The sequence below is a fragment of the Neodiprion fabricii genome, chromosome 7, assembly GCF_021155785.1.
Source record: "Neodiprion fabricii isolate iyNeoFabr1 chromosome 7, iyNeoFabr1.1, whole genome shotgun sequence".
Lineage (NCBI taxonomy): Eukaryota > Metazoa > Arthropoda > Insecta > Hymenoptera > Diprionidae > Neodiprion > Neodiprion fabricii.
In genome coordinates this window covers 22,679,171-22,693,859 of record NC_060245.1, presented here as the reverse complement: position 1 = coordinate 22,693,859, position 14,689 = coordinate 22,679,171, and the positions used below count along the sequence as shown (strand labels likewise).

At 34.1% G+C, this 14,689-nt stretch overlaps 1 protein-coding gene across 21 annotated transcripts in view; it reads right to left on the bottom strand.

Annotated features, from left to right (window-relative positions):
• Positions 1-1,288: 1,288 nt before the first annotated feature.
• The window catches only part of LOC124187139 (phosphatidylinositol-binding clathrin assembly protein LAP), a 35,252-nt gene continuing 21,851 nt past the window's right edge, over positions 1,289-14,689 (bottom strand). For 2 of the 21 annotated variants that reach the window (XM_046579408.1, XM_046579410.1), the window contains 14 exons: positions 14,427-14,635; positions 14,199-14,305; positions 14,064-14,105; positions 13,619-13,713; positions 11,230-11,398; positions 10,992-11,111; positions 10,750-10,885; positions 10,530-10,619; positions 9,336-10,052; positions 7,874-8,060; positions 7,642-7,747; positions 6,607-6,744; positions 5,479-5,715; positions 1,289-4,957 (listed from right to left, as the gene is read on the bottom strand). In XM_046579408.1, the coding sequence (XP_046435364.1) occupies positions 5,488-5,715; positions 6,607-6,744; positions 7,642-7,747; positions 7,874-8,060; positions 9,336-10,052; positions 10,530-10,619; positions 10,750-10,885; positions 10,992-11,111; positions 11,230-11,398; positions 13,619-13,713; positions 14,064-14,105; positions 14,199-14,305; positions 14,427-14,635 (2,344 nt within the window). In that variant the 3' untranslated portion in view covers positions 1,289-4,957; positions 5,479-5,487. The remainder of the gene's footprint in view (positions 4,958-5,478; positions 5,716-6,606; positions 6,745-7,641; positions 7,748-7,873; positions 8,061-9,335; positions 10,053-10,529; positions 10,620-10,749; positions 10,886-10,991; positions 11,112-11,229; positions 11,399-13,618; positions 13,714-14,063; positions 14,106-14,198; positions 14,306-14,426; positions 14,636-14,689) is intronic. The other 19 variants (XM_046579414.1, XM_046579416.1, XM_046579411.1 and 16 more) reach the window with 19 other exon arrangements.

Sequence of the window (14,689 nt, the reverse complement as noted above, 5' to 3'; positions counted from 1 at the left end):
CAGTTTGCAATATCGTATAGAACCGTATTAGATAGCTTTTACGAATAATATACCGTATATAATAATTAACCACGAACAATGATGATATTACAGTAGCGGAATGTCGAGAGATTTTCGTTGCTGAGACTATGTTTCCAATGAATTATATAATTATCATCATTTACAATTTGAAACAAGCATTCATACATCACCCTCTATTAAACATATTTACCGGTACTGATACGTAAATAGTTTTGATCGGTGCTTAGGTTATTTATAACGATCATATATATATATATATATATATATATATGTATATATATATATTAATGAATTACCTAAAACGAAAATCTTCTCGAAATAATTGAATACAGCAGATAATAAAGTGTTTCCTAGTATGCCTATTATTCGTATAATTAATCGGCACCTCTCGTCACCGTGCATAACAACTATATTACCAGATATGATAATCATAATGATAATGATAATGATAATTATAATAATAACAATTATCTATATTAATTGTACACGGATATTTTTTGTTCCCGCGTAGGTATATTAATATTATTATTATTATTATTATTATTATTACATGTACACGTATTTTAACAGAAAACGAAGCGTAAAAATTTGAAATTGTCATCACCCTTCGCATTGTTATGATATATATATATATATGTATATAATTTTTTTTTTCACATACCTAAGATATATACCTATAATATTATAATGAAAAGAATTCTACACATAATCGAATATTTTGTTTACAGAAGGATATTCAATATACCGTTTCAATTTTTCTTTTCGTATTATCGTTTCATTCGTGATAATTTTTTGCTTTCTTTTTGTTTAATACACATTTTACAAGCATAGACGGTGTATTATATTAAAACTAAATAACAGAGTAGCTAATTTTTTTTTAAATTTATTTATCTATTGTTTTTTCTAGACCTCTTTACAGCGTTAGCCAGTCATGGTGAAACAAATTTAATCATTTACTTTTTACCACGACTGTATTCGGGTTGTTAAATAATTACGGTTTGTTGTTGAATTAAAAACCGGAAGGAAAAAATCGTTCCTTGAGTTCCGTTTACCTTCGACGTTATTTCAAGACGATTGTTAAAGAGACGTGTCGACGAAATTGGTCACAATAAAGAATGTAAATTTGTTCAAACACAACTAGCCGACACGGTGTAATATGTATATAAATATACGAATTAAATTTCTTATGTAAGAAGTTGTTGTTCCGTCTTATTTTCTTCTTTCTTCTTCATTGTCATTATCATTTCGTTTTTGTTTCTATTTTTAGGTTCACCTTTTCGCTAGCCTAAAGAAAATTCGGATCATAATAAGTATTCGTAATCTTCGTAAGGTACGGGCTACACACGTAATATTGTCCTGTTTATCCTTAAATAACCTGCAGATTATGAAGATTAATTTCTATTCGTACGGGCAGTCGAACTCGCCAGGTAAACAAAAGCCATACGAAATTTCGATAATTGTTCATTGATGATTAATTGGAAAAAATTTGTAGGTAAGAAAATTCGTCGATGAGAAATCGGTGAGAGAATATAGAAGAGAAATTATTCTCGTTATGCCGAGTGAGATTTGTGTGGCTTAAGTGACGTCTTTGATTAAATTATGCATCTGTTATTATGCACGTATCATATTTTTAATATGCAATGTTACGATTCGACGATAAAAATTCGAATCAGCAATTTTGGAAAACAATAAAAATCTCTAAATTCTAGCGTTTTTGAAAAAGAGTTTTACGTATTTACCCATGAATTGCTGTTAATAAAAATTTCTAATTTCACTACAGTTGCCAGGCAATGAAAATGCAACGCTATGAAAAACAATAATTGATATACGTATCATTAATTTATCAATTGTGTGTACATGCGAATGATTAAGGAGATATACGTCGCTCTTTGTCATCTATATATTCTAATCTATGATTTATAATACACGTTTAATTTTAACATAACTATAACGTTTCTGTGTGTATGTATCTATGTATAATGTATATATTATATTATTTATACGCAAATGCACCATTCGCCAACAACGCTACGATACACTTTTAATCGCATACTTCCAGTCCTGAATTGACTTGATTTTTACAATCATAATTTTTTTTTCGTCTCGACGATTGAAGCTAGACAAAAACTAACGTAAAGGAATAAAAACGAATCGCGAATAGAAATTTCTGAATTCTGCAACCAATCGTGGAACTGACGTGCCAAGGAATCAATTAAATATAATCGACTACTTCGTTTTCAAATTTAACTTACATATTTACATAACTGTTACAATTCCATCGAGTCGCGAATATATTTTTTTAAATGTAACAATTTTTTTTTCAATTTCACTTATACGATCATACGCCGATAAAATTATATCCTGTGTTTTAAATTTCAATTTAAAAAGAAAATTATGAAAGAAAAATTATAATTGTAAAAGGAGTAAAATGTTGAGATAAAAAATGGTGAAAAATAGCGATGAACGCGGTTGGTTATAATAACTGTAAAACTAACGTAGCTATTCGACTCGAGATCGCGATAAATTGATATTTCGTAAACAAATAGTTATGCAATAATTGCAGAGAAAAAACGTTCGCTGAAATTATACCTTGTATATAGTGTATATGATTTATTGTACAAGTTTTATTATTTATTTATTTATTTTTTTTTGCTTTCTCTTGGAGAATATTTATGCACCAGATTTAACCGTTGGACAGAATTTGGGTGCATTAATTAACTCGTTAAACTGGATACGGTCTCAGTAAATACAATTGTACAAATCATGCGAGGGTTTATCTTACTTGTTCTGTTCTTCTATAAACTACAATTTTCTAAATACTGTACTACTAATTTTCGCAATACCAGCTAAAAATTGTTTCTTCAAACGTTTCGTTATCGAATGTAGTTTAAAGTTAGAAAAAAAAAAGAAATAGAAATAAGCTAAACTAACAAGAAGAACCGTTTTAACACCGGACGATTATTAGAATGTGGCCAATCGTGAACTGGAATATTTATGCCTTGGTAACATTTCCATTACTCAAAGTAGTTTGATATTTTATTTGGTAAAATTTCACAAATTTGTATCATGCACATGTATGTAACTATTCGTTTGTGTATAATGTATACAGACATAATTCAATTACACACTTTAAATGTCATACGCGCGATAAATTTTACAACACTTTTGTTTGTTTCTTCGTATTTTTTCGACTTACTTACTCGCATACTTTACTTACTTACTCATAGCGCGCGATTATCGACCATCCATGAAAAAAAAAAAACCACACGCGATTTATGTATGTAATCGGAAGCTAATACCCAAACGATTATTATTATTATTATTTATTATTTTTTTTTTTTGTTTTCCTTTCCACATCACGGAGATCAAGCAAGATCATTCTGTAATTAGATATTCGACGTGATTCTCTTTTTAGCCACAGCCACAATAAATTGTTTAGCGTGTATATATATATATATATATATATATATATATGCGTACTCCAAGCTGTACAACTGTATGGTAGACCTCTTAAATCGTTATTATAATTAACTATAATCGAATCCATAGATTCGTCAATGTGGTATCGTTATAATATTATGTGAGTATCATAGACCTAGCAATAGCATTATTAATAATAAAAATAATAATAATAATAATATATTCTTTTGTTTTAAACAATAATTATTAATTTACTAACTAGTTAAGACATATCGGAACATTACAGTGACGCAGAACATTTAATTGGGGGAACCGTCTACATCAGTTTCTTCGTCTCTCTTATCTTTTTCCTTCTTCCTATCGTGTAGAATCATACAATACAATCTTACATATTCATCATTATCGTTATTGTTATACACATATATGCGTGTGTGTATATGTATATACATATATATGTATAGATTTATTTTGATAATTAATAATATTTATTTAATTAATACTTTTTTATTTTATCTTTCAAAACGAAGACTATTTCGTTACTGCTTCAATGTCCTTGGCCAGAAAATGTAACTAGAGATATAATAATAATAATAATAATAATAATAACAACAATAATAATAATAATAGTAATAATAATAAAATATCTAACTTACGGTAATAAATTGAAAAAAAAAATAAAAAATAATATACAACAATATTCTGCATACCAGATATTTAGTGGGGACTGAAAATGTACAGTTCGTTCTAAACATTCTATCTCATTCTACGTGTATACGCCACGATAATTGTTCATTTCAAAGAAACTGGCACAATACATACAAGTGTGAATTATAGTACGGATCAGGAATTGCGATGTAGTCGAATTGATTCGCTACAACGATCGTTACACTCAGCACAGTAAAAAAAAAAACAAAAAAATAATTCTACTTAGACCGTTTGACGGAAAAGAATTTCATCCGACACTTTATTCACATTGGATAATATTTTTAAAACGACATATAATAACGATAAGAAACAGAAAACAAAAAAAAAAAAAAAAAAATCAATGAATTTTACAATTAGAAACGTGAATTTAAAACTGTTGTAATTCATCATTTGTATAACTTTCAACAAGTGAAATGAATTCATATCTGTATAAGCACTGCAGGCCAACTTATACGAATTTTATACACAACAATTTGGCAAACGTTTAAAATCAGATTTACCGTTTGCAAAGAAAATAAAGAATGTAACATTCTGGAAATACGATCGCTATCGCGACTAATAAAAATAAGAAAATATTTATATAAATACCTGTTGTATTCACAAAGGGGCGAGGGATGCGGATGGGTGCGGACGAAGTGAGGTTTTTCGATAGTTGGATTAGTATCAACTTGTGATAAGGGAGGGGTTTCGAGGAATGGAAGCTGAACATGTAGAAGGCATATTACACAGTATGTACAAAGTTGGAGCTCCATAAATTATCTTCATCTCTATCATCGTCTTAATCTTCATCTTCTTAATTCCAATTGAATTCCTGGAACAAAAAAAAAAAAAAAGAAAAAAAAATCATCCAACGCTTCATCACGTATGCTAAATGCGACGCGCTTATGATGTGATGTTTTAAAAAGAATCATCGCAAATAATGTAAAACGTTTGCTATTGAAAACAATTATCAAAGTATCGTTATCGTATTGTCGAATGCTAACGTTATCGAGCGATGATGGTAAGGTGATACAATGTACATGGAACCAGCCACCGATGATTATAATTATTAATTCGCATCTACTGTAAAACAAAGAGGAAGAAAAAATAAAAAGAAAAAAAAAAAACAACCACGGAGAAAGTCAAATATTATATACACAGGATCGATTCGTTTACAGCATTGTTATTGCTATTATTATTATTATCATTGTTATACGCATACGTTAAATAAAATGGTTGTCATCGCCGAGAAAATTCGATTACCAAGGATTGTAAAGAGAAAATGTTGAAAAAATTAAAAACAAACATAATATCACCTAATAGTTTGGGTATAGATGGAAAAAAGATAGGTACCTAATCCCCTCACAGAGCACCGAAAGGATCAAGTTGTACAGCGTTTGCTTGCGACTGAGCAGTGCTATGAGAGTGTTGCTGCTGCAGGGGAGCACTCATCATGGGACTCGGGGCACCCATTATTGTGGGCGCGGTTCCCCCCGCAACCATCATGCCACCAGTTGCAACGGGAGCACCAGGCATTGCACCCATCATTGGCCGCATGCCCTGCATACCCATCGGCATAGATTGCATACCCTAGACACCAGACCAGGAAAGTGTATATGTATTGTATATGTATATAAATTACGTGTTTTAATGCAAGAATATATACATAATGAGGATAAATTTTTGTTTTCGAACGTTTGATGCGCAATGCAGAAAAGTCCTTGAAATCCTTGGTTTTTTTTATACTTCATTCTTTGCAATAGTACTCGATCTCTGCTCCGAGTCTGCGATCGCTGCAATCGCGCGACTCGGATTCTCCTGTTTGTTTGTAATAATACAAGGTAAAAGTACTACAATGTGCAAGAAAAAAAAAAAATAAATAAAAAAAAAAACTAAAATTAGCTCTTTGTTATCATAGGCCAAAAACCGTATTAGGAGAGGCGATTATGAGAAAGGTGATTGTGAGAATGTGAAATTATTAAGTGTATTCAACAAAATACAGTTAGAACTAATCTTTACTCTTTAATTACCAAGTGACAATTGAGCCCGTTTGTTTATTAAAGAAAGGCCTAAGATCGTCAATTCTTTGCTGCGATACGTGTTTCTGTATAATTACAGTTGCAAAAGCAGAGCGTGCAGTGGACTAAAAACACCATCTGATCAATCCACGACGAAGAATCATAGATTTTTCAAAATTCGTTCGATTGAAATTCGCCAATTTATTGTGCTCAAAAATATACCTACAAAGTACATTCTTGTGTTAATGTTTTTCGCTTACTTGTAATGTACCCTGTAAAGTGGTAACATACAGTTGCGTCACATACGAAACGGCAACGTTATTCAATGCTGAACTACTGCGATAAACTAATTAATTATTCATGGAACGAAGTAGACGAAAGAGAGAAGGAAAAAAAAAAATCAGTTTTTCAACTACGGAACGGGGGAAGAAATATGCGTGAATTGAAATGGGGGAAAACTCACCAGAGGCATAGCAGGCTGGGTTGGGAAGCCCATACTGGCTGTTGGAGGAAGTTGTGTCATTCCTTGGCCCTGTAACAGCCGGCAACATGCCATATGCCACGCATGCATCACTGCACTAAATATGCCAATCGTCACTAACTTAAGAAAAACAACAAAAGAATCATGGCGAATTTCGGCCGGGTCCAAAGTAAAAAATAAGAACTTGTAGCGAAAAAATCAAAACAGGAAAACATTATTTTTGCGCGTAATTTATTGTTCAACGATCATTCGGAGAACAATATTTGACTAAATAGCAATACTATACTTTACGGTTTTGGAAAGGGTATGCAGGAAGGCTTAATGGGTAATAATTTATTAACGTTACGTTTTGAGATGATTCTTCCTTTGTTACGCTAGTCCATTTACTTGATATTTTTCCAACGCTCGATACACACATGATGATTAAATCTACTGCGACGAGTTAAACAATCAATAAAGAGTTATTCGAGTATATGTTTAAGCAAAGCAAACCAAGTTAAAAGCTATTATCGATATTGTATAATATTAATCGAAATACAGTAAAAGTTACGGACGATTGATCTAGAGCTTTCTACTTACAGCAATATGTTGTCAAACAGCATATTTGCGGGTCTGTCCTGAGCAAAATGCAAGACGATATGAAAACTCTGTTTTCTCTATCTATTATATATCGACACAGTATTACGGGAAATTGACAAAAAAAAAAATCTTCGCAGACTCAAACTTAGGGATTACAAATAACGACATATTATGTGCAACTTGCATGGATACGGTGTTCTATATTGTATAAAAATGCGATCAAAAGCTTGGAGGAGGAGAAATCGCTTGAAGAAAGCTATTCATTGCACCTACATGTGATGTATTTAATTGTGTGTTTGTGTGTGTATGTTTATACAAACAACGATTAACGTGCTAGTAATTATATATTATTTACAAAATAATAACAACATTAATAATGATGATAATAACAACGATAAGAATAACGATAATACAGGTAAAGAGAAAAGTTCAACTCACCATTGGTCTGTAACCGGCACCCGTTGTCGCTGCCATCGGCTGAGGCGTCCAACCCGTTTGTCCTCCAGTCTTAGCAGCGTTTTTTGGAGAATTCCATTGCATTCCCCTTGAATAATGAAAAAAATTTTTAGCCGATTATTTTCAATGGCAAAAAAGATGATGAGCGAAACTTTTGAGTATCGTAGATGTAATATTGGGTTCTTAAAGAAGTTTTAGAACAAGTATGACGCACTTGACTTGTTGCTGAGCACTCTTGTTGATAGAAAGGTTCTGCGCGAGGCTGGCAAGACTGCTGTCCAAGTCACCAGTCAGGACCTTTCCCCCGCTTCCAGTTGTCGCCGGTTGACCCGCTGCTGAAACGTTATTAGCTCCAGACACAGTGGTGGATGGCTTCAGCACCGAGCCCAAACCGTCAAAACCTAAGCAACACCTACGTCAGCCAAAGCCCCAGAAAAGCAAATCCCAGATACCAGATAGTCGCTGATTTTAATTTGATAGAAAGTAGCCTTTTTAAATAGTTCTCCCATGTACGGTTAATTCGTCGGAATCCGTTTACATTGTTGCTCAAGTATTGTTTACTGTACATTATTGTGCGATATAATGAAATTCAAGCTCTAAGTGAACGTTGATTATACTTTTCACTGGTGATAACTTGTGATTATTAAACGACCTGACTAATTGTAAGCACTAGAATTTCTATTTTCATTTTGCACAATTAATCAACGTGTGTATGAGTACACGTTTTGCGGTTGGAATAACTATGTACAAAACCAAATTTAAAGACAAACACTAAATCACTCTATTGATACACCAAGATAATACGTTACAGTTACAAAGAACAACACATCAACAAAATGGATTCAGATATCTGAGGAATTTCAACGGTTAATTACATACACTGGTATAGCCAGGTTTTTTTAGTAGTGGTAGTAGATAAAAAGCCGAAGGTGAAAGAAATTATCTTGTACAGCATTGTTCGCCAAATAAAAACTGTTACATTAGCTGACATTTATATCTACGACGTAATCGACCAAGTCAGTAGTACAAAAATTAATAAAATAAAGGATAAAAATAAGGAGGAAGAGAAAAAATTATAATGCGTATAATAGTTAAACATTCATTAAGAGGAAACCATATTCATATTCATATTCATATTCGTTTTTGTTTTTTTGTTTTTTTTTATGTATTACATGTACACGCGTAAAAGTGATTTTTGTGGTTTAAATGCAAGGAAATCAAATTGTTGATATTTATAACATATTTGATGAAAAAAATTATTCCTTTGGTATAAATGCTTGACGTGAAGGAAAGTCCGACAATTTTAAGTCCACATTATTAAGGAAAATAATTAGGCATAAAATCAAAATGGCGACTATTGAGCCCACTTAAAATTTCGATTTATCTTTGAACTGATTACCAAAGCTAGTTGGGTATCAAATGTTACTCCACGTCAAAGAAAATTACAGCAAGAGCTGCCGAAGCATAATTTCACCTTGATCTGAGTTCTAATCACCGAGAATTTAGCCCGCGAAAATTGCTCGCACGTGTGTACATGTGTTGCAAGAAGGAACTGATATGGTCGGCTCTTAAAGCGTTGACTTCAGCCTAAACTACGATATCAATTGTTATTTTTTGGGCTCGGAGCACTGAACAAGAACACATCGCATGCATTCTAATGATGAGACTCCCGTCACCTGACATAGGCTGCTTTGCCGGTGAACCGTACCCGACGGGAATTTGGGTTTGGGAAGGAATACCGTAACCCGGAGCGACGGCTACACCCATTACGGGCTGTCCAACGACCCCGATACCCCCCATACCCCCCATATCGAACTTGTCGAAGCCAACCAAACTTGGTTGTTGTTGTTGTTGTTGTTGTTGGGATTGTTGTGGAGCAGGGGGAACAGCTTGCTGGGCGAGGGGTGGCGGGCGTGACGGTGACCCACCCAGGGCCATACGAATACTGTCATTTAGATCGTCGAAAGCGCTTTTGCTAGGCGCCGAGGCCGCGGCTCTGCCAGTCGAGGCGCTTCCAATGGCAGGAGACATCGCTCTTGGTGTACCGTTAGAAGCACTTGCGGGAGGCGGTGGTCTGGGCGGCGGCGTTGCAGTGGACTTTACAGAGCCAAGGGCTCCGGAGGACGCCGCACCTGGTAACGACCCAAGAACTGCGTCCCCGTTACCCGCATCTGAGGTACCGACCACTGTACCGTCGCCCCCAAAGAAATCTGCCTGACCGCCAGCACTGAATAGGTCCCCGCCACCGGCGGATGGTTGACTTTCTGAGGATGTCAGGTCTGTGTTGCTATCGAACAAGCCGATATTGGCTGCATTCGTTGGCTGAGGACCGGATGTTGGGAAATCGGACATGAATGGGTTGGGTACAGAACCGGTAAGTCCTGCGGCAGCAGCTTGCGCAAAAATTAGTCAACGTGCATTGTTAGCTGCGTGTTAGGTTCTTATTTACATTGTTAACATTTAAAGACATGTAACGCTAATCAATCCTTGTGAGTTTCTGTAACTTTTTTTCATTGGCCAATGTACAAATTGAGATTTTTCTCATGTTCGTCGAGTCTTGAAGCGACATTGATCAATCAGATTTCTTGGATGCATCTAGTATTTGTCAGTGAGAGTAAAGTCTATTCGTTTTCGTTTTTTCTAGAATAAGTCGAGAAGAATCAATGAAAGAAAGACTCATCGATGCTTCATTTACAGCACAAGGAGCGTGGGAAACTAGTGAGACGAGATGAAAAATGAGTTTGGTGTTGTATAAAATGATAAAACGATGAAATGAAATGAAATGAAATGAAAGAAAATAAAATATAAACACAATGAGCTAGTGGGAGTTTTTACAGGACGAATGAAAAGATTCGTAACAAAATACTCACTTGATTGTTCTTGATTATTTCCAAATACAGACGAGAAATTGTTATCTGTAACAAAGGCATTATTTGCTGGTGGTGGAGCAGCTCCGAAACCTACAAAACAAAAAGAAAAGAAACTAAAGAAAAAAAAGTGCATAAAATAAAAAATATCTCTACATTATTATTACATAAAAAAAGAGTGCAACTGAATAATAAAATTAAAAAAGTATAAACTTGCATTTACCATTACCGTTTGTCATCCACATATTGTTTTGACCGGGCGCAGGTTGCACCGGTTGTGGCTGCGCTTGCGCATTACCAAACATATCCGCAAACGGGTTTCCTGCAAGTTGCAGAAGGTCGTCCGATGCTTTTTGTGCCTATAAGTTGTTAGTTTACATTCAATACTTTTATCAAAACCCGGTATTCCTTTTCCATAACGAACAAAAATGATGAACGACGTTTTTGAGTCTTCTTCAAACGCACCTGATTATCCGTCACCGGTGCCGAGCTGAATAAATCGACGATTGGCTGTCCAGCATTGTTCGTCGGAGAGCTGAGAAATGGATTAGTGCTTGGACCACCCGACGGTGACTGTACTTTGGCCTAAGTGGATAAAACGTTGTTGAATGGGAGGACGATAAGACGAATCAAAGTTCGGTCGAGTAGTTAAAACATGTAACAGATTTAAATAAAAACTGTTCTTCAACTCCCGATCACTTACCTTGTACTGATTCATAGCTGCTTCTTCCTCGGCTAGAGCCTGTTGTCTCAACGCCTCGTCAATGTGCCCATTACCGGTCTGATCGAGTCGTGCGTTGCTGGCTGCTGTTCCAAACGCCATGCTGGTGGAAGACAGGGCGGACACTCCCGACTTTACATTCGTTCTATGGCTGCTTGGGCAATGATAGGGTTTGTTGGGTGTGTGTGAAGGGATGACGATTCGTCAGAGGTGGTTTTTTTTTTGTTTTTTTTTTTTTACGGATAAGAGAGGGAAGATAGATTTCAACGTTGAGAGATATAAAGTGTAGGTTGTGACGAGGGATAAGTGGTGAACGGGAATGTTGATAATTGAAAAATAAAGGAGAGAAAACAAAAAAAACAAACAAATAAATAGTGTAGTACGTACAGAGGCTACAATGCATCAAAAATTAAAGGTACGACACAAAACTGTGTTTCATTTATACGTGTATAAATATTTATATACATATCTATATACATATAGGTATATACACATGTATAGTTGTGTAATACTTTTTACGTACAGGTATAATATATTACACATGCATTTATTCTAAATTAATCCGCACCTTTTTTCTAATTTTTTTTTTTTTTTTTCCCAATTTGCAGCATGCAGAGATATAGTTTTGCAAATAATTAGCAATAAATTTACTGCGCGAGGTGCCAAAAGTACAGGAATTGAGCGATCGTAGCAATACTTCAATTATTGACAGGCGTGTTTTCATATTACAACATAATATACTACTTTTTATATCAAAGGCGTGAGATTGAAATCAATTTGACAAATAAATACATGTGCAACTAGACGATAATTTGGTGCATAAATTGTGGTTGCGGTAATTTATGTGATACTTGTCTGAGTGCGATATCAAAGAACACAATTACAATTCGAGAATGATACAAGTTTATAGAAAAAAATAAAAAAATAAAAATAAAAGAAAAATTCTAAAATACAATCGAAGCTCAGAATACAGTACACACAAATTGGATGTAAAAATTTTGGGATACTTGGATTGAGTCTGTGTCAAATCGGTAAAGATATGGATACTAAATTTAAATTTATAATTTGATGAAACATGTGTATTGTATTGTAAGGTTCATCCGTTGGCTTAGATTTTGTACAACAGGGGGAAATACGACAAAGATATACAATATGTGCGTTAAGAAATATTTTTATAATAAACATACCAATTAATCTAATTGAAGACACAAAGTGTGTGGATGTGTGTGAATTGAAAAAAAAATATAAAAATACAACTCTATTATTCGGGGTAGGGGGATGGATAGAAATGACAGCGATATTGGATTCATTGTAACATACGATTATATCAATGTTGAGAATCATACTATGTTACAACTCGCGTGTAATACGATTCTTCGCTGAATCTATTTTATAATGATTCTCAACTTCGATATTATGTAGTAATTTTGATCGCCAATTGCTTTAAAATAATACAATAATACCAGCGTTATGCGTTATTTAAAGGTATAAATATTCATATGGATATACTCGAGTGTATTTTTAACAAAAGCGAGAGATATCAATGAATCTTATCGAAATATATTCAACATTTCTTAACCACACCGATTTCTTTTCTTCTCCTTGATTAAACGGTTGAAATAAAATTATTTAGCCTGTTTCTAAAGAGGCTTTAGTGTAGTAACCACAGACTAGATGATTCGCAAGGAAATGAAAAAAAATTTATAATATTGTCGAAAGAAATCAACAAACCATAAGTAACACGAAATACATAGAAATATAAGGTGTATGATCATCGGTAGAAAAGATTTAAATAACAATTACCATGAGGTGCGATGTGGTTTGAATACCTCTGGGTACATAGATGTATGAAAAAAATATTTTTGTAACGTCTGTTGATTTGCCAATATAACAATATTTATAAACGATTAATTCTCATCATGGTACAGCTATTCAGAAATATTTTCCCAACGATTGCAAAGATAAAGGGAGAAAATGCTAACAATAATAATAAGAAAAAGACAAAATTATAAGAAGATATCATCAGCATTAGTAAATATGAACGATGCAGCAAAGCCACGTGCGTATTGATATTGTAATATTTGATAGTAATATCGAATGTCGATCATTAATAATCAAGGTGTAATATTTTTGATTGCAGTAAAATAGAGAGAGAGAGAGAGAGAGAGAGAGAAAAGAAAAAAACACATTGTAAATATTGTAAATAAATTTCCTTAAGCATTTTTATGTATATTTACAATCGAGTGAGGTTTTTTTTTGTTTCTTTTTTTTTTCTATCATCCATACCTCAATTGTATGTTAATAAACGTTGTCACACCCGCTACATTAAAGAGTATAAGAAGAAGAAGAAGACAATGTACTGTGACCTTACCTAGCTGTTTGCGTTGGCGTATTAGCCGCAGATCCTTTCTTTCCTTCTAAGGAGGCAAGATGCTGTTCGAGAGCATCGAGCAGACTGCTGGGAGCCTAGAAAAATATATTTATCAAATTACAAGGCACTCTTGCGACGCTTCGCTTCGCTTTGTCGAAATACACGCTTATAAGTATGTTGTCATCGCTGCTGGTGATTGTTTCAGCTGCACTGACAACAGATAAGAAACACCAGAGAAGCGATACGCAATTGGCTATTTTCTTAAATGCCTTCGACTCACTACCAAGCTATTCTACGCCAATAATATATTGACAAACGACAAGGTTTTACCTTTCAGACACGTATCCGAGTTATAAAAACTTTGAATTATTATTAGTTTTGTACGTATGTTTTACTTGGGTCGGGTAGAGTAGAAAATTTGCAAATGATTTATAACTCGTCGTACCTTTGTGAGATCTGGAATGTCTCCCTTATCGATACCAACATTCTGAAACGGAGAATATTTCAATGAGAAATAATAAACAATAATCGTGTCGACCTTATCGACCGATTATCAATCTGAGGGAGTATTATCCTTTACCTCTGCAACTTTCAGGAATTCTCCAACGCTGTTCATTCTTGTTAAGAATTTTCTATAAAGGTCTAACGCATCCCGGCATTGTTTCTTGTTCATATCGAAGTATTTTTCTGAAATATAAAAAATAAACAATTCAACATTATAATGGAAAGGGAAAGAAAAAAAAAAAAACATAAAAACGTTCGAATGATAATTTTCTCTATACCGCACTGAGAAAACGACGCGATTTACCTAATAGATTAATAATTCCGTCGTTATAACAGGCGAATAAACGTATGAGATCTCTGAAGAGAAGCATAAAGGCCATGTTTATAACACCGTTTGTAAGATCATTGGCCGAGCAGTCGAATTCCAGTAACGAATCTAGTTGCGCCTGAAGAACGGGTAAAGTTTTGAGCAATTTCTCCGGGTTCATCGTTCGAAGAGTACCATCCTCCTTGCTGTGAATAAAAAAAAAAAAAAAAAAGTGAAACAAAGGACATCGATGAGTTTAT